Genomic DNA, 19603 nt, shown 5'->3' on the forward strand with positions numbered 1-19603 from the left:
TTGTCAGACTTACTACCACCCATAAGGCATGCAAAAGTTGGTCCAATAATTTATTTTTTTGTCCTCAAGTTTTCTTCTAGAAAGAGGGGTGTGTGTGTGTGTGTGTGTGTGTGTGTGTGGTGCTGGTGCTGGTGGTGGTGCTGGTGGTGGTGCTGGTGGTGGTGGTTTGGGGGTGGGGATGGGGTATGATTTTGCTGGAATGCGTTACCCTTATCTCCTATTTTAACATTAACCCACAGTTCTAATTGGCACTTTATGCATATAGCTGCTATTTCATTCTTTATGCATTGAACAATTAAAGAAGGATTATTTTTCAAATCACAAATGTAACAGTCAATCACGAACAGGACAACATCAGCAATAGGTGGTCACCGACTAAAGATAAAAGAACTGCAACATAAAGAAAGGAAAATGAACAGAGAAGTGAAAGGATATTTTTACTGTAAACTATAAACTGGAAGATAGAGAGAGGCTGTGATGGAGTGCAGTGAAGTGTGTCTCAACTCAAATTATAGTTTTTTTCCCCAGCTGATGGGGACTGCTTGGATAATGCAGGTGAGACTCTGTTCATAGCTTTCAAGTCCCTAAATGCCCAGAATTTACCAAAATGGGGCTTTTGCATTTAAGAACTAATGGATAAAGTTGTGGAATGTTGAAGAATACTTTAATTTTAGCTGTGCAGCAAAGCTTTAAGTACCAGATAATGGTAATGGCTTGAATGCATTTGGGAATTTGATTTTCTCTGCAATCCGACTGTGATTTCTTTGTGAACAATGCAAAAAAGTCTGCAAATCTAGGTATTAGATATTGCTTATGAATGACATACTATGCTGTGTAGAAGCGAATGGATATCACAAGAGTGAAAGACAGACACATTTAACCCAGTTAATTTCTCTGTTTCATCATTATCATAATGGTCGCACCTTTGTCACGTAATGTCGTTATAGAGATTCTTATCAGATCCTATTTAAGCTAATTATCCTATTTATAACCACACAATTAGGTACATCCTTGAGACTCACTTTCACAACTGCAAACTGATCTCAACTTTCGATGGAGAATGTAGACATGAGCAGAATGTATGAAACCAGGATACAGAGATGGGTCATCACAAAAGGGAAACATTTCAGGGCTGTGACTTAAGGCACATATTTATTTAGTAGCCGTTAATATGAAATATTCATAGATACATTTTATTTGCATAGACTGGAATCAGAGACAGATCATTCAGGCTACTTTAAACTAATAATTGTGAGGCTTTTCAAGTCTAGCTCGAATTGGAGAGGATCATAAAGTTCCCTCGAAAGTTATCTCAACATGTTGGCAGGTGTCTGGAGTAAGCAGAGACTTCAGTCCTCCATCCACAAGCTTTACTCATATTTCAGTCCATTTCTAAATTTCGAACCTCTCCCCTCCACAATGACACCAAGCCTTTTTTTCTGAATTGCTTTAAGACGAGGATGAACTCTGAGCTCAGCTAGTCAAATCAATCTAGTCACGGTGGAGAAACGGAGCGGTTGATTACTGGGAGGGCTGAGGAGCTCTCCACTCAGCTCTCTAATATCGCTGTGATCCTCTTCTCTTTTCTTACCTAATTGAATTCTCCAGGAGAGATGCCCCTCAGCTGCAGATTTATCATATCCTGAAATTGGAGGAGTCTAGCTCCATGAAGGACGTGTGCAGAACATTTAATCCACTCCTCATGCTGTAAGCCCAGCACCATCAACTCTATGCCAGGGCTAGAGTTATCCCACAGTGGCCTTCAGAGAGGTGTCTGTATTCATTGTTGCCTGAGGTGAACAGGAGCAGCAACAGGAGGTGCACACAGCTGATATCAAATATGCTGCCTATCATGTACAGTGTGACCAGCATTCTGAACAGATGGCATCATAATCTATAATCAAAGCCCCTTAAATGCAGCTCAGCACACAATATGTCTGCACTCACTTTCTCTCCACCTCTAAATTTTCCTTCCCTGTAATGTTGCGTCTTTCCTTTGCCTTCCTTTGCTTTCGTCTCCATATTGTAGTAATGAATGGGTTTGACATAGAAGATAAGATAACCGGGAGAATTGTTTTTCAAAGCCACTTCATCAGAAAGGTTGTCGAAAGTAGGACAGGGTGTCTTGTTAACATGAAGATGGAGTGCAGATAAGTAGGTGAATTATAAAGAGGAGACAGTTGTAGAGGGCAGAAATCTACAGGGTGGAATTTAAAATGTTTAGCTTTATGTTACAGTGGCAGGATCACATGTCTGTTTATTTTTCTTTATGACACTGAAATCTTGCCCTGCCCTGTCTTTTTTGATCCCAGTTCTTACTCCTGTATCTGTATCTTTTCCTTCCTTATCTTTTTAAAAGCTTATTAAGTCCTTCATTATGTACTAACCTGGTCTATAGTCTTTAATCTGTTCTGTATCCAGTATACTTTCCTATTCCATCTTTGAGTTGGAATCTTAATCTCCCTAGTCTTCCCTTTTACTTGGATTTCCAGTTTCTCCAGCTCATTTTACAACAACAAAACAATCGTGTCAAACTCAAGGCACCGGAGCTTTAGCACATGTGAGTCACATCCAAGCCTTTTTTCAAGATCGTTTTCAGCGCCAGAGATAATTAAACTTTTTCATCAATGCTAAAAATCTTAGTAGTCTTGCTTTTTCAAACAGAAAATTGATCGGGAATCAATAAGAGAATCAATAAAGAAACTGACCTATAAGTAGAATAGATAATTGGTAGTTACCAGGGTGTTATCAATATCAGTCCTTAATCATCGGGATTAGATTTCATTATCTTATTCTGTCTTTAAATTCTATCAAATTTCTTACTCTATATTATTATCTAGCCTGTAACATTTCTTATCTTAACAATATCATCTACTCTGTATCAAATCCTATGTTATAGTCTTATCTTTTATGGGATCATATACTTTTCTACGACATTCTATTTTCTGTTAAAATATCATGTCGTATCCCACACAGTATTTTGTCCTCCCCTTTCTGTGCCTGTTTCCTATATCATGACCTATATTTTACTTTGACCAGCATACTGATAATGAATAAAGTATGTTTTTCTTACCTTTTATCGGTCTTATTTTGTCTTGTATTCTTACATCTCTCCTATCAGCTTATGTCCTACATCTTATCTACATTACTATTTTCTCGTCCATTCTGTGTCCTATCCTACTGTGCTTTTCCATCTGTACTAGGTCCTATCTGTTATCATTTTGCATATATTGTGTACTTACCTACCTTTTTTACTATCCATATTATTTCTCATTATGGCATAGCTTTTCATATTTTATCTTGTCTTTATAATCCAAACTCGTAAACATGTATGGCCTCTTCTTTCATTTTATCCTACTACCCTAGTGCAGCCTAGTGTAGCCTAGCCCTATCTGACCTGCTGTCCTGTCCTTTGTTTTATTCCTATTTGCATGTATTCCATTATCCTATATCCTATTGTTTTGCATCCTATTCCATTAAATCCTGCCCTGCTCTTTTGTATTTTTTCTAAATTATAATCTGTCCTATTTTGATATATTCTGTACTATATCCTTTATTTCTAATTACATATATTCTGTCCTGTTTTATCCCGCCTTTACCTGCTTTTCTTGTGTGCAATTATTCCATAGGAACTTATGTATTATATTATATATTAGTCTCCCACAGTCAGACTATTTAAGATTTTATCTAAGTCTGCAGATGGCAATTTTAAATAAAACCTAATAAATCTCCTTCCTATAATTATGCCTGTGCATCCAGATGGGATGTTCTTTAAGCAAACTGCATGTCTCTCTGCTAAAGGTCTGCCACATTTGCATGCAGTATGGGCTTTCTGGATAAAATCCAGCACTATACAATCACTTATTTGATTAAACATTATCGTAATCAGCAGGACATTGGGGTGCTGAGAAACGCTAAACTATATCTGCTGACAACAGCAAGTCTTATGTATCATGCAAAGGTCGTGCTGTGGTCATGAACGGAAAGATTGGCCTCCACGATCTAGTTTTATATACACAGTAGGCTTGAACTGTGTAAAACATACCTGTGATTAGAGCCAGTGTGATTGATTTTGTAGGTTTAAAGAGATTTCCTGTCTCTATTTAAATTTTAAATGCTCTCTTCTCTTTTAATGTTTTGTTGATTTATTTATGCGCAGCATTCTTTCAAGCTTCCCTTTCCTGTCTAACACATGCAATCCTTAAAAAGAAAAAAAAAAGCGCTTTGGATTTTTCTCATCTATTATTCTCCTTGTTCACACCGGTAACAGACGGTCTCTGTAATCGATCACATTATTTTATTTTGACTCAAGTGTTTCAGAAACTCTGCTGTGGAATTTCCTCAATCAGTTCTGAAATTAGATTTCTACTGAAGGAAAAACTGAATAACAGCAGGAATTTTTTTTGTATTCTTCTACCTGGAAAAGCTGTTAACTTAAAGATCAATGTTTTTGTATTAAGAATGGCTTTTAGAAAATGGGCCTTGATTGTGACGAGCATGAATCAAATTACCACCCAACACTGCAGTTCCCTTCAGGGTTAGAGAGAATGATACCATTTTTTAGCTGTTATTATCTTTTTCTCCATTTACCTTTAATGTTGTGATTCACTGTGACTTTTAGGACCACTGAAATGAAGGCCCAAGCTGAAACATGTTGATATAGCCAAAATGTTGTAGACATTTCCAAGTACCACACGCGCTGCTAGCGCTTTGACCTTTTAAGACTTTTTCCTCTCCTCAAAGCACCTTAGAGGTAGCTTTAAAGTTATGTCAAAAAACACTCCTTTTCCTTAACAATGTTTTGATTAATTCTCACCATTCTCACCACTTTTATTGTTGGAAATAAAACCTGCAATACTGGGTGGCTAAACTGCAAAAAGGCAGAGTTTAACTGTTATGAGTGAGATTTGATATGAGCTTTTGGAAACACCAAACAGAACTTAATGGGGGGTAAATGGAAAAATTTTTAGCTGGGTGCCTCAAATAGGATACTGCAACACATTTTTTCTGTAGTTTTTGGAATATGTTGCTGGACAGTAATTTCTCTCTTTTTTTCATTCAGATGAATATGATTCAGTTTATGCATCAAAAAAACTACTTAATTACATTTGAGAAATGAAACTACCCAGTCTGGCTGTAAAATAGCTGAGATACATCTAGATAAAGATCATAGTTTGGGTTAAATGGCTGTCAGTTTTTCACACTTTCACGTTTTGATGAATCCCTCTGAGGAGTCTCATTCTCAAAGATCAAGTCTTTTCTTTGCACTACTTCTAAGAACTTTGCAACTTGTTCTCTAATGTGTGCCTTTTTATTTTTGTGTATATGACTCTTGATTGTATATATTTCTCCCTTATGCTATTTATTTATTATTCCTGCTTTCTAGTATTTATATTTTATTCCGGCACAATTGGTGTGGCGCATCCACAATTTTCTTGTACATGTACAATGAACATAAAGTGCTATTCTATTCTATTCTATTCTATTTGTTGTTTCTAACAAAAAAATTAGAAATGAACAATTCATGTCTATGAAAATGAAGAAATTAAATTCGTTTTTGTTTGCCTTGACCGGACTGGAGTCCCGGTTTCTATAGTGCTCCTCTCTAAAAAGTGTTAAATTGTCAGTGTTTTGTTTGCACTTTGTTCTGCTGCTGCTAAGTGACCCAAGTCTGTGCTTATTGCTATGAAAACAAAGCAGTCTGACTTCTCTAAATGATTTTAGGATTATTTGAATGGTGCACTGAAAGGGCACTGCTGCACTTTGAAAATGGTCTGTGTTTTAGATTGAAGGAATTTAATGGTGCAATAACTGTGACTTGACAGTGTTAATGTACTCTGCTTATTAACCCGCACAGATGGAGGTATACAGTGTTGAATGTGACATTCGTTGATGTGCAGATCCATTGCCTTCTGAGCTACTGCTGAGTAACTCCAGTATGGAGCTGAATCCGGAGAGGATCATAGCCTGATGACACTTGGCAAAATGGCATGCTAATTATAGTCATTTTCATTTTGGGCAGAAATGCTTGAGCTTAGTCATGTGCGAAGCGTTGATACCTCTCAGAGCACGGACCAATGCTCCCACGACGTTTAGCCCTGCCAAATCTCTGCTGCAGATTGGCTGAGCCTGTAGCGAGCAGTGACACTCAGAGGCTTAGGTAGCTTCCACCCAGGGCCGGATGGGCAAACTGGTGACACGGAACAGTCTGGGGGCAGCCTTGGGACAGCATCCTGGCTGGGAATATTAGCAATGTTAAAATACTCTGAGCTGATGGCCCTGGCATGGCATCAGAACAGCACAGCCCTCACCCAGAGAAAAAGCAACAGAATGGTAAACAGTTATTTTCACTCAACATAGAGGTGTACTTTTAGAAACTAAGTGGAAATAATTCAGTCTCCAGAGCAAATTAATAATGACCATGGTTTCACAAATCATTGTTTTTACATAAGAGTCAAGGTACTATACTTTGGATGAATGAATCTCTCAATAAGTTCCTAATGTATAATAGGCTGCAACAAAAGCCCAAGGCTGGAGTTGTACTTACAACTAGAACAGTCAAACATTGTAACTGTGATTTCGGGTATATCCATATGGCTTAGCATATTGAATTAACGATCAGAGAGATTAATAGTCTAAAAATATTATTTCTTTAATTCTCTGTCTGATTCAAGAAATATTTATTTGTGTAACACTTTGCATAGTCAGTGGTTACAAAGGGCCTTACAAAAATGAGTATCAGACAAAAATAGATTAAGAGTAAGAGAGAAAATATGTCTTAGGACTTATATGGTGATCCCAAGACTGCAAAACGATTAACTCTAAATGATAGAAGTTTTAATTTGAAGACTGTGCACATATACATAGATGCACACAAACTCAAACACACACACAGTATGCAGTGGGAGAGGTAAAGGAGGCTGTCTAGGCCCGATTACTATGATCGATATGCAGCATCAAACCATTGTTAGTGTCCTTTTTAAAAAGCACTGAAGTTTTGTAGCCTAAATAATCGGCAGGTCCATGGAGACGAGCACTTAGTAGAGGCAACTGTTTGGCTGATCGGACCATAGTTCAGGCCGATCCTTTCCCCTGAGGAGCACTCCCCGGGAAACCACTGATAACAATCAATGGGAATTATATCCTTGGGTTGTTTTTTTTTCAGTGTGTTTCGTTTTACTTTTTATTGAACCAAAGTCCCTTTGTGAGACCCCTCTCAATCGCTCTCTCCCTCCAGTTGTCTTGTCCAATGGATTTTCAGATGCAGTTTCTGGGAAAATCGGGCTTTATCTTTAGTGCTGAATCCATCGTTTCTATGCAGGGGGAATCATTTTTAATATAACTGTAATTTGGTCAATTTTGCCTGTCACTTTTATATCGGTATCATATTCTCGAGCTCACACTCTCTGCAGTTAATGTAATTGAGACAAATTGTCACAATTTGCGAGCGTTTTTATATTTTTTCCAGTAAAAACTGTGGTGGGGAAAAGTACCAGAGCCCTTGTTTTTATGACGTTTCAGTCTGTCATATGCACACTCAAACATTTTTGTTTCAATTTTAACATTTATTTTACAAATATTTTAACGTTAATAATTAATGTGATCGTTTAGTGGATAACAATGTTGCTTCACAACAAGAATGTCTTGGGTTTGGGTCCACTGAGGTCTTTTTATAGTTTCCCCATGCCTCTCTGGGTTTCCCCCCACAGTCCAAAGACATACATAGGGTTAGGTTAAGTGGCAATTCTTAATTAACCATAGGTGTGAATGCAAGCATGGCTTGTCATCTGTCTGTCTGTGTTAGCCTTGTGATAGATTGGTGACCTGTCCAGTGCGTACCCCGCCTCTCATTCTATGACAGCTGGGATAAGCTCCAGAACCCCCACAACCCTCACTTGGATGAGCAGAAGAAAATGATGAATGGAATAACATTTATTAATGGATGGCTCCCTGTGCATGAATGCTCATTTCATTTCGTATGACTACCACAGAGATGAAATGAGTGGGGGAACATCAGGTTGTGCATTTCAAACCAATCTGTAATTATTCCCTAGCGCTAACCACCTAGCTTTTTTTATTTAACAGGTAGATTGGTGCATATACCAAACTAAGCAACATGCAAAAGTCAAACTCCACATGAATGTTCAGTTTACACGAACGGTGTCATGGTTAAAAGCTCAATAAATAACACCTTTGAGATCCTCCCTGCCTTATTATGCAGACATTTGTTGCTGCTTTTAGCTCATGTATCACAAGGCTCTGGTAACAACTGATTTTGGTTACTCACAAGTGTCAGTATAAAAGTCTGACAGTGTGTTTCAGGTGGAATGATTGATGGGTATGTCAAAGATAACAGCTGCATATGTTGAGTACTCGGGTGTTACAAAACTTCCAAGGGTTTAAAAAAGATTTTCTACTGAAAATTTTCAGCAATTTAATCTTTGCTCTTATAAAATTCCCATAGATTTTCAGCTCAAGAACTGTACATTCACTAGACTTTTATATTATTTGTTCTCATAATAAAAGGACAGAATTCCTTTAACTGAACTGGTAGCGACCTTGATTTTCCGTGCTGCCTGTCGGGGTGTTAAAAATGAGAATGTAATCATGGCTTAAAGTAGCCATGTTTATTTAAAGCTTGTGAAGTTGTGAAATCCTCAAGTATTTACTCCATTTTTCATTTCACCATAGTATCACAGGTGACTGAAAGTTTTTTGTGCTTTTATTCTATGTAGACTATGTAGACTCTTTCCCTCTGGTGATGCTAATACTGTATTGCTGAAGTTGTTTCCCTGCCCGGTGTGAGTCCAAACTGCAGTCTGGTTAATCCTGATCCCAGAAAGAACAAATAGTGCTGGATGACAGATACCTGCTGGTGTGCCTTTTAAGATATTGCTTTTGGTGGATAGTTTTTCATTCACTGTAAACTGACAACAAACATTATTTATGTGCTTTTGATTCTGACTAAAGATAACAATGTCCACATTAGATCATCAGTAAGAAATTTTATTAAATATTAATGTTTTGGGCCATATAATAACCAATCAAGCTTTTATTTTAGAACCCAAGCTTCCCTATTTACATCCAAATATGTTCACTCTGGCGCCAGAAAACCACACGGCTACAACCCTAAAACCAGACTCGAGGCTTCAGAACCTATAGGTGACATCATTTAGGGGTCAGTCTGGAGTGTAATAAATTGTATTGGCATAAAAAGCACGCTGAAAGGGTTTTGATAATTAAATTTCTTTAGTTCTTATAAAAATCATCATTTTATAAGAGCCCTTTGGTGTATTTTAGTATTTTTCAATCAGCAAACACCCCCAGAGCTTTTTCCCTGATCTTCACTGACCCTAGAACTGACTCTGACTCTGAACATGAAACAACAATGCTCTCTGGAGAAACAAAGGTGGAAAAAGTACACGGTATGCTCCAGTTGGCTTTGCCGATTAATATTGTTGTTGGAGGCCATTTTATAATTCAGACTCCGACCAACAGATGGAAGGTGGATGCAATTTCATAGGCTCATACATTAGGAGGGAAGCCGGTGCATCTGTCTGCCTGTGCATGTGATTGCATTTGCATAGAGTTAACAGGCGTGGGTTTGTCTCAGCGAGCGAAACTGGAGAGATTGTAATACTTGATTCCCATTTACAAGCCTTGAATGCCAAATGTCCCTCATGATTGGTTTGGAGAATGACTTGTTCCTAGCGCCCCCCCCTCCACTTGCAGTAAATGTTGAGGGAAATAGCTTCTTTCTTCTGTTTTTTTCATCACCACTACTTCCTCCGCATCCTTTTCATGTGTCTCTTGCCTTTACAATGCAGCAACAGTTATGAGTCAGGCATAAAAAAATAATAAATAACATTTTTTTTATGTTTATGTTTATCTGATTGATGTTAGGCGAGTGCTTTAATCTAGAGGAGTGCTACTTCACCACTGCATCACCTCGCTGAAGTGTTTGGGCTGCAGAAGAGTGCCTCTTTGCCTCTATGAAAACAGAGAGGGAGGCTGAATGTAGATCAATACCAGAGGAACACACCAGAGACATTCTATTTTATTAAACGTTTTCCCATTAAGGCTGTGGCGCGAGCATTGTAGATCATCCCGACGAAGTTGTAAATCAAAGACAGACAGCAGTATTGGAAACAATAGGCAGAATCAGAGGAGATTACCAAGGAACAGGAGCCATTTGGTGTTTGTGCCACAGGGAACCTCATGCATCTTGTTTTTTCATTACCACACATCTCAGGTGTGCTCGAGTCATAGTGTAGCATCAAAATGATATTGCGTTCAAACATTTCACAACACACATATTGGTGTGACAGCCGTGACATAGCACAGCCCAGGAGCTAATGACCTTTGTCTCATCTTATTGACTCACAAAGACTGACTGACACACACAGACGGATGACAAATTAAAGGAAAAATCAACAGCGATCCTTTTGTGTAGGCAATCCATGCACTCACCTACTTGTCAAGAATGTAGTGACAGATGACTCATCCGAGTATGACGCATCTCTGTACATCATTACCTGTGGTTTCTTTTGAGGGGTTTTATGGGCCGCAACCCTACTAAAATTTCTCTTTTTGCACATCATTGTCTTGCAGTGGAATTCTGAGCCACCTGAGGAATGGTTGCTTCTTTTTTACCTTTACATGCTGTACTAATGCTTGAGCATTGCCTGCAAATGTGCATTGTGTATTACAAACCATATTTATTGATGTCTTTCCCCTGAATCTGAATGCAGATTTAACTGTAGTTCATCTCTGTGATTAAATCTCCTGATAACTGTGAACCAAGAATGGCCCATTTTTGCCCTGTTATTAAATCTACAATAGTTAGTTAGCCATCCAATCCTTTTCAGTCTACTGTTTTTACTTAAGTTTTTAACTGGGAAAAAAAGACCTACTTTGCTTCGGTCCACTATTTTTTTTCTCTCGATTTGATAATGCTTGAGTGAGAGGCTTGTCTTTCCTTGGTGTGTGTCTTTCTCTCTCTCATCATCCACTGAGACTAAATCTCAATTACTGGGCTTGCTTAACATTATACATACTGCAGACCATGATTAAAAACAGCAACATTGCTACCCCCCCACTACTAGTCAGAAACAAAATGTGGGTATGAGACAGACTGCCAGATGGTGAGATTGTTTCCATTTCACACTCTCTCTCACAAACCAGAAACTATTAATCAAAGTATTGCGACGACAAAACAATTAAATTTGTCTTTGTTTTGTTTTTTAAATATGTTGAATTTTGATTGAAAACATCTGCCTTTATTTAGTGTCTTTGGTTATTTCTTTTAAACTGTCACTTGCTTGTATTTCACATTGTTACCCCAAAATATTGTAAATGTGGTAATACATGTGTTAGTCAGATAGAAATAGTTTGAGGGGACTTTATTAATTACATTAAAAAGATGCATTCGTTCCATGGTAATTTTCCAAGAACATTACTCTACAAGACACCACACCACCAGCTGGTCAGTTTGTAGTCTACAGTTACATTATGTTACTAATGATGATCATCAGTTATCATTCATCATTTTTGTGAGGTGTTTGTGCTAGAAGAGAGCATAAAAGAACACACAGAAAGTTAAAACAGACCTCTGTCCTCCTCGTGTCACCCTGCGTCATGTCAATTTACAATTTAGTCTGTATATACAGAGATACGATGTAGCAATATAAAATGTCAAATATACAAAACTAAAGATTTGAGAAACTGCTTACAAAGATGAAAACCACAGTCTGGCATTCAGCAGAAGGCAACAATCATTTTCCTCCGATATCAGTTCCAAGAAACTGGAGTTCTGCATGCAGTGGGTGTGCACCTACAAAGAGCCAAAACTAGAAACGAAGCACATGCTGCTCATTGCTCAAAATTATTCCTCACAGTTATCTTACACAATTTGTTATGCAATTAAAAAAAACTGTTCCTTAGAAGTCAAGGTAATTACAACTCAAATAAGTTCTAAATTGTTTTGTCATTAATAAACTTCCATACATCAGTAGCAACAGCTTAATAAAAGCAGCTGATGTCTAATTATTTCAATGTTAGCATTGTTTCCTTCCCCTTTCAGTGTAATTTCTTGTGTTTAACCTATTGAGAAAAATTTTTCTTGATATTTTTTTTCTGGTGCTCATATTCACAGAAGCCCAGGACAAGATAGCAGGTAGGGGTTCAGTGCGCAGCCCAGGGCCACTTCAACACAACAGATGGCTGTTGCTGAGATCGAATCTGTTACTGTTTGGTTCCAGGGTGTTCTCCTCAAGCACCAAACAGCCCTGCCACCCAGTTCAGATTGTACTTTGTTGGAGGCCATTTTCTAAAGCAGATGGAAGGTGGCTGTAATTTTAGAGGCTTGTATGTTAGAGAGCAAGCTGGTAGTGTCTGCCTCTGCTGTTTGTTCTGATAGTATCCAGCTCATTTCCTTTACTCAGCAGTTGTTATTCAGGTCATGTCACCTCAAGTTTATATAGAGAGCCTTTTAACAAAACAGGATAAAACATTGTGCAGAGAACAAATAATTTAAGGACTGATAAAAAGGGAAGAAACAGAAATAAGAGACAGGCCTTTTGCTCAAATCTCCTTTCTTCTTTATAATATTCATTTTGACAAAGTAGCAATCATTGCACTCTGTGTCATTCTAAGTCAGGATCAGAGAGTCTACTTGAATGTCTGAAATGTAAAACACTAGTATCTCCATTACTTTTTGAACTATGCTGGTTTTACTTTTGCACCATTTCCTTTGACCATAATCAGAGCATCTATGAATAACAGAACAGAGATTGCATGCTCCCGTGTCGTCAAAGCATCTTTGTTATTCATACCATAGTTTCACAGCAGCCTAATCCACTTGCATATTCAGCACGGCGTGGACAATCAGGGGTTCTGAGCAGACATCGTGCTCAGGTCCACAGGGAGGTGTTACCTGTATCCTCTGTGCTGTTTGTCGACAGCCATGTGAATGTGAATAGTGCAAAATTATATGGGAACCATAGAGCCCAACTGCAAATAAAAACATTTGATGTTACTTAAATTGCACTTTTTTCCCCATATAGAAATATTACATCAATGCTTTACAATATAATACTGCTGAAATCATGTGCCTGTGATGCAGGCTACTGTGCATTTAATCAATGTAATGCTGAATTCCAGAACCAACTTACATACAAATATTCTTTAAGTGCCAAACTTTTTCAAATTAGACTAAACAAATCAGCTGGTTTGCTTTTGTGTAGAATAATTATAATCTTCAGCTTTGCTTGAGCATTTTGCAATCTTACATTCATCTTTATTAAAGCTAATTCACTAATCAGCAAGGTACACGATAAGCAAGACTAGTGGTTTTCAATAACACAACTGCAGTTGCTAAGTGGCTTAATTTATTACAGAAGTTTCTTATATTTTCTTTGTCTTTCTAAAATCAGTGTTTATTTCAATGAACATTGGCCACTTCACTGAATGTGTCTATCTGTTAATACGAAACCTTGGCTGCAATAAACTGTTTGTTTGATGGTTACTGTTATATACAGTTAGATCCTTAACTCACATCATAAATCCAACTAGTTTAATGTTAATCTTGGAATTATAGAGAAGTTTAATGATGTATAAATGTTTTAAAAACTACAAAGACTAACACTTATCCAGCTGATTCTGAGCCAATTTGTGACACTCAACATAATAAGTCCTTTGTACGAAAGGTACATTTTTCCACTGAAGCAGCATTCGGATAACATTCAGGTGTATTGGATGATCAGAGACTTGCTCGTCGATGTAATCCACTTACAGTCATTGTTTTGTTATAAATATGGATGCGCCCAAACGTTTCTGAGACCACTGGGATAGCGAACGTGGCATCGGAACTAATTGAAAGTTTCAGAAGTTAAGCTTTTGTAAAATTATTCAGATTGATTACTGTCAAATTATTGCTGGCCTGAAGCTTTTCTCTGATAACCTGAATTCATCAGGCTTTCTTCACTGAGGCAAAGAAAAGCAACTTCATCATCAGAGACATAACATTTCTTAAGAAAAACCTGCCAGACTAATGGGTGTCAAGGGGAAACAACAGGAAACACTTGGAATGAGATAATAGATGCCAGCATTTTACAGTACAAATGGAAAACCACCCTGAAAAATCCATGTTTGACAACTGCATTGAAGTGACTGCACCCTGACCAAGGAGAGGTAGCAATTCAACCAGTGGCAACTAACCCGACCCCAGCCCCAATCGACATTTATGGAAATTACGGAAGATCAAATGCTTAACATTCCTAACGTCACATCAGCGTCTTTATAAGATGTCCAGATCACGCTATAATATCATTTAGTTAAAAAAAAAATACTTGCACTGAATATTTTTTGGAAGACCCCCACCAAATATCACAGGAGAGCACATTATTTGTACTTACCTCCCTCCAAACCTGCTCTCTGATCCTGTCTCTGGGGTAACACAGCAGTACTGCGACCATGCAAAGCCTTGCGAGGGGAATCCATCTCTGCTGCTTGCAGGTCACATTAATGAGTCAGCTCTCTGCCTTTAGAATCAGCTGCCCCCAGTTCAGCGCTAATCTGAACATCAACAGCGTGACTCTGCCGGCGTGAAGCACTTACAGCTGCCACACGTTTTCAGCAGTGCTGTCACATTTACACTCAGTGGTCAGCTTTCAGTGCCTCGACAGCTATATTATGAATGTCTACATGATAGTATCTATGAATAAGTGACGATGTATAATATCAGTATGCCTACATAACACATCAATACCGACTGTGTCTGTTAGCACCCTCTACTGCACTCTAATGCTGTCAGACTATTAATGTTGTCTCCTTTCTTTATATAGTGCTGTTTGGTTTCCCGTTTACATTGTTTTAAATGTAATGAATTTATGCTTTCAAGACAGATTGAAAGCCAGCTGTAGACACATGTTCTGGCCAGATGCTGGAAAAGAATAATTAATTAGCCCTGCAATTATGTGGATATTAACCATTGTTCTCTTCTTCCTTCAGTAATTCTGGCACATTCACAGAGGAGCTCCAATGACTTTTTAGCATTTATCTGATCAGTATAACATAATTATCTGTGTGGATAAAAGAGGAGAATGAAAGACAGCATTTGATGAGTTTGTAAAAAAATGTATCCATGTTTGTGTTAGTTTACTGATACTAGTTAGCCTGCTAGCTATTATTGCTAGTAGGATATCAAAGAGAAGCGGATAGATTGATCAATGATCACTCCCATTGAGGGACTGGACTATAGAAAATGTATATTAATTCAATATTAATTCCATAGAACCCAGTTGTGTAAGAACAAATTCTGATAACTGAAAACGTTATTATGCAAGTTTGAGTAAAAAATAAATAATTTTTACAATTTTACAGTTGCTCTTCCAGTGATGGATGATTAGCACAGCTGTGTCTCATGATTAATGCTACAGTTTAGCAGTAATTATTATTTCATTTTATTAGTGGTTATTGGACAATTTAAGTACCATCTTATTATTACCACATTACGGAGTGAATTAGACCTAACCATGTGTCAAGTATATGTATTTTTCTGGCTGTACAATGTGGATCAGAACAGCAGGAGCCTAGTGTGACAACATGTAGATATGACAGAGTGAACTTGTCCATTTAACCAGTTTGCATTAATATCTGAAATTTCCTATCTCCTCTTTGATATTCCTTGCCTCATTCTGTATTAACATCAGAATGATACATATTCTGTCTGTAATATAAACGCTCATTTACTGTAAAAATATCACACAACAGTGTCACTCGTGATCTCATTGCCTACTGCTCCCATCTGGCAGCCAAAAAAAAAAAAGCTGGCAACCCAGTTAGCCATCAATAAAGTCATGCACAGCAGGGTACCAGCAGTGCTAGTTGCATTTGGCAGGTCTGTATCCTCCCCGCCACAAAAATCAGGTGGTGCACCCCGGAGCACAGGGCTCAAATAAACAGAATGTCTTAGATGCTGCTTCATAATTGTACACCAGATGCACAAGACCCACAAGATATACTGAAGCTCAGGTTTTGCCAAAAAACAATTGCAGGAATGTTATTTTCCTGCTGTTGTCATAAAATACAAGCTGCTATGTGATCACACAACTCTTGGGCTTAGACTGCATGATTGTGTTGTGCTTCAATGTTAATGGATTTGTGTTTTTTAACACAACTCCATGTGTCTGAACTGTATATGGACGTAGGTCAAGCCAGTTGTCATATTTTCACCACTTCTTTAGCTTAAATGTCAAATTTCAAATCTGTGACATTAACCAAAGTTCCCATGAGCTTCCAATCTTATTTTCTTTACTCTGACACAAAGCAATAAAACCTTTGCCATGTCCTCTCCTTCATCTCATTTCCCCCAGCTCAATTGAAACCCTAACAAACAAATCATTTATAAATGCAGTTTTTTTTTTCCTGAAGCTAATTTAAAGCCACCAGCTTCTCCTTTTATCCCACCACATAGACATCCCCTGGAACTGTGATAGTATTAGCAGAAGTAAAGTCATCTGCTGTGTTTATTTGCTGTGTCCCCCTCACACTTCCCCTCGCAGAGATTAAGGTTCAGAAGCTGCCTCCTGGCAATTAAATCTATCAGAGGGCAGCAGAGAGCGCTCTGTCAGAACTGTTCCAATAATTGCAGTTTAAATGAATATGGATTCAGAAAACTTTTGACAATACACAGCTTGTTAATTTGCAACTTGCGACTATAAAAAAAAAAGAGTTTTCTTCTGTCATGTGTCCTGGTTTGTTTTTCTTTTCTTCTAGGATGAACCGGAATATCTCATTTACAATTCTCTTTCTCACTGTTTACAGACATATAGAGAACTGGACAGGATTGCAGACTCTGAGAGACGTCGATATGGAGCTCTACACTGGACTACAGAAGCTGTGAGTGTTGATGCTGTTATCTGTGGTGGTGGTTGTGACAGTGGGGTGAGAGACACTTCAATGTATTTTAGTCCTGCTGTGTTGCAGATCTGGAAAAGCACAGTAGAAACTGTACCACTGTTAATCCCTGTTTTCCATCAGGTTGCCCGCCTGCTACTGCAGAGAGGCCGCGGTTTCCTCCTAGCGATCAGTGCAGTAATTCACCTCAGATCCCAAGTTGCAGCATCTGGATTAAATGTCACATACTTCTTTGGGGGCAGAGTGTTAGAGAGAAGCATGGGTGAGGGGTGTCTTCCGTATCCTAACACTAGCTGATGCTTAAACAAGCTTTTAATTCTTGACAGTCACACGCTGGTGGAACATCCCCTTCGCTTTGCTTAGCCACTGATCAAATAATGCTAAAAAGCAGCAGGGAAAATTGAATTAGGAGTCCCTGCTGTAGCATTGTGGGTTTTTTTATTCTCATCTCTTCACATATTAAAGCAATGTTACGCTCTTTTCCTGCTTTGCAACCATGCACTATGAGGCCACATCCTTTAATTTCTCTCACCTCTTCCACTCCCCAGCCTCCTATTCCTCTTCATTTTTCCCCCCACTCTACAGAGAATCACATTCTCCTTTGCCCTCCAAAGTCAGAGCTGGCCTCTCCCCTGATCCCCTTGATCCCTTATCAGGGAGGCCAAGTGCAATATCTCCACGGCTAAATTAGCATTTTTCTCATTACCACTGCTTCTCTCCTGCTGCCTTGTCTAGGGACACTGGCTCCTCCCCACCTGGAGTTGAGTCTTCACAGGGAAAGCTGTCGCGATGCTGCCTTAAGGGGCTGTTAATGGTGTGCGGGATAAGAAGGGAAAAAGTCACTATGGCATACCTTCCATCATCTTATTTTGCATGTGACCTCATCATCACCATCTTTATTTGAATAAAATGAAAAAAAAAACTTCTCTGTCTAAAGCACAGGAAGCTGCTTGAATTCCTCAGCACAGTTATATTCAATATATATACATTTATATTCTTACATTTACTTACCTATAAATAAACTAAAAGTAGACTACAGAGTAGATTAAAATAACTGAAATGAGTTTTGTTGTAGCACAGTGAACACTGTAGTTTCGTGTAATTGACTGGATTCATTTACTTTATAAGGCTTTTGACATTCATTATTCAATAATTTCTGAAACAGCAGGAACTGTAGCTTTTAGCAAGTACTTCTCGTATATGGAGCTAATTTCCTGCCAAAACAAACAAAACATTTTATAGATGCCTGACTATTCACTAACAAACCCAAAGTGGTCTTCAAAATGAAAGCAGCATTAACAAATGAGTGCTATTCATTTTGCACGTACTGTACAAAATGTCCCTATCGAACCAATGCACACCATATTTCAAAGAAACCACACTTCAGAAACAAGCTTATCTTACAGGTACGACAAATATCATACAAAGGAAAAACAAGTATTGTGGATTTTAACGTAATCTTTCTGCTGTTTTATGTTGAGGATTTGTTCGAAACAATTCACTCTACACAGCAGCAGCTATGTTTTTAAGTGTTATTAAATGTTGTGAGGGCAGAATATTATCCAAATAATGTAATTTTATATTTAGTGCAGCTGAGTGGGTGAACTTTTTTGAAAGGCTGACGTCAAAATACTTTATAGAAGCCTTCTGCCAACTTTTCATTTTGTTAACCAGCCTCGTGAGCTCACCTGCGTTATTTTTCTGCCCACATATGCAAATCTGTTGTTGGCTGCTTTTTAATCTCCAGTCCACCTCACCTCAGACTATCTCAGTTGAGCTCCTATGCTTCATGGTGGGAAGGACCTGATGGTTTTGACCTAAAATTCTTAAATTTGGACTCGTAGCACATCATTATATACCAGCTAGCCCAACTTCAGTAACCCTACAAACGGCACTGCTGTTTAGTTTTCTGTCTTCATTTATGCTGGAAGTGATAGCAGAGCTGTATGTTTTAATTTGTTTCCAAAACCCCGCAGTCAGGACATGCTATATTGTATTTAGATAGAAGCTAGCGAGCTAACTCCCTGCTAACTTCTAACTCCGTTAAATGTCATAAATTCGGTTTTCATGGATGCCTGGATGTTAAACTCAATTGTTACACCTGGTAGAGCAGAACGCTGATCATTTTATTAAAGATGAAAGACTTTAGACAGTTTTTCAACTCTCAGTAATGCCATAGTGATCGTTTGATATATGGACCTGCAGCAGAGTTTAGGCCCAGACACGGCTAGTGACGTCAGACTGAACAACCGGATAGTAAACGTTTGACCTCTGTTATTGTCAACAAAGGTTATGTTACAAAGTATTGAGTTGTATTTTTGTTATTGACCAAATACCGTATTTCCCGGACTACAAAGCGCACCTGAATATTAGCCGCACAAGCTAAAATCAGGGGAAAATCCTGTTTTGTACATACATTAGCCGCACCTGACCAAAAGCCGCAGGTGTTTCAATGTTGACTTATCATATGTAAGAGAATGTGCACAAAGGGAATTGTCAGGAAAGAGATGGCTGTTTGGAGACACACCCCTTTTATTAATATTTTGAAAAACAAGTTATGGGTACATATTTGCATAACTTTTTAGGTATATGTACAAGTAGCGGTAATTACAAGTACGAAACATGTACTGTGCTTCATAAATGAGTAACAAATGTAGTACATAACAATAACCTACAGCACACCAGA

The 19603-nt window shown here is 38.2% G+C and overlaps 1 protein-coding gene across 3 annotated transcripts in view; it reads left to right on the forward strand.

Moving 5' to 3' along the window:
- ntrk3b (neurotrophic tyrosine kinase, receptor, type 3b) overlaps positions 1 to 19603 on the forward strand; it is a 225691-nt gene that overhangs the window by 23112 nt on the left and 182976 nt on the right. For all 3 annotated transcript variants that reach the window (XM_085243837.1, XM_085243919.1, XM_085244004.1), the window contains exon 2: positions 16825 to 16899. In XM_085243837.1, coding sequence (XP_085099963.1) covers positions 16825 to 16899 — 75 coding nt within the window. The remainder of the gene's footprint in view (positions 1 to 16824; positions 16900 to 19603) is intronic.

The sequence above is a fragment of the Mchenga conophoros genome, linkage group LG1 (genome assembly GCF_057382185.1).
Source record: "Mchenga conophoros isolate Kocher_MC1m ecotype Shallow Benthic linkage group LG1, M_conophoros_male_GT1.1, whole genome shotgun sequence".
In the NCBI taxonomy this organism is placed as follows: domain Eukaryota; kingdom Metazoa; phylum Chordata; class Actinopteri; order Cichliformes; family Cichlidae; genus Mchenga; species Mchenga conophoros.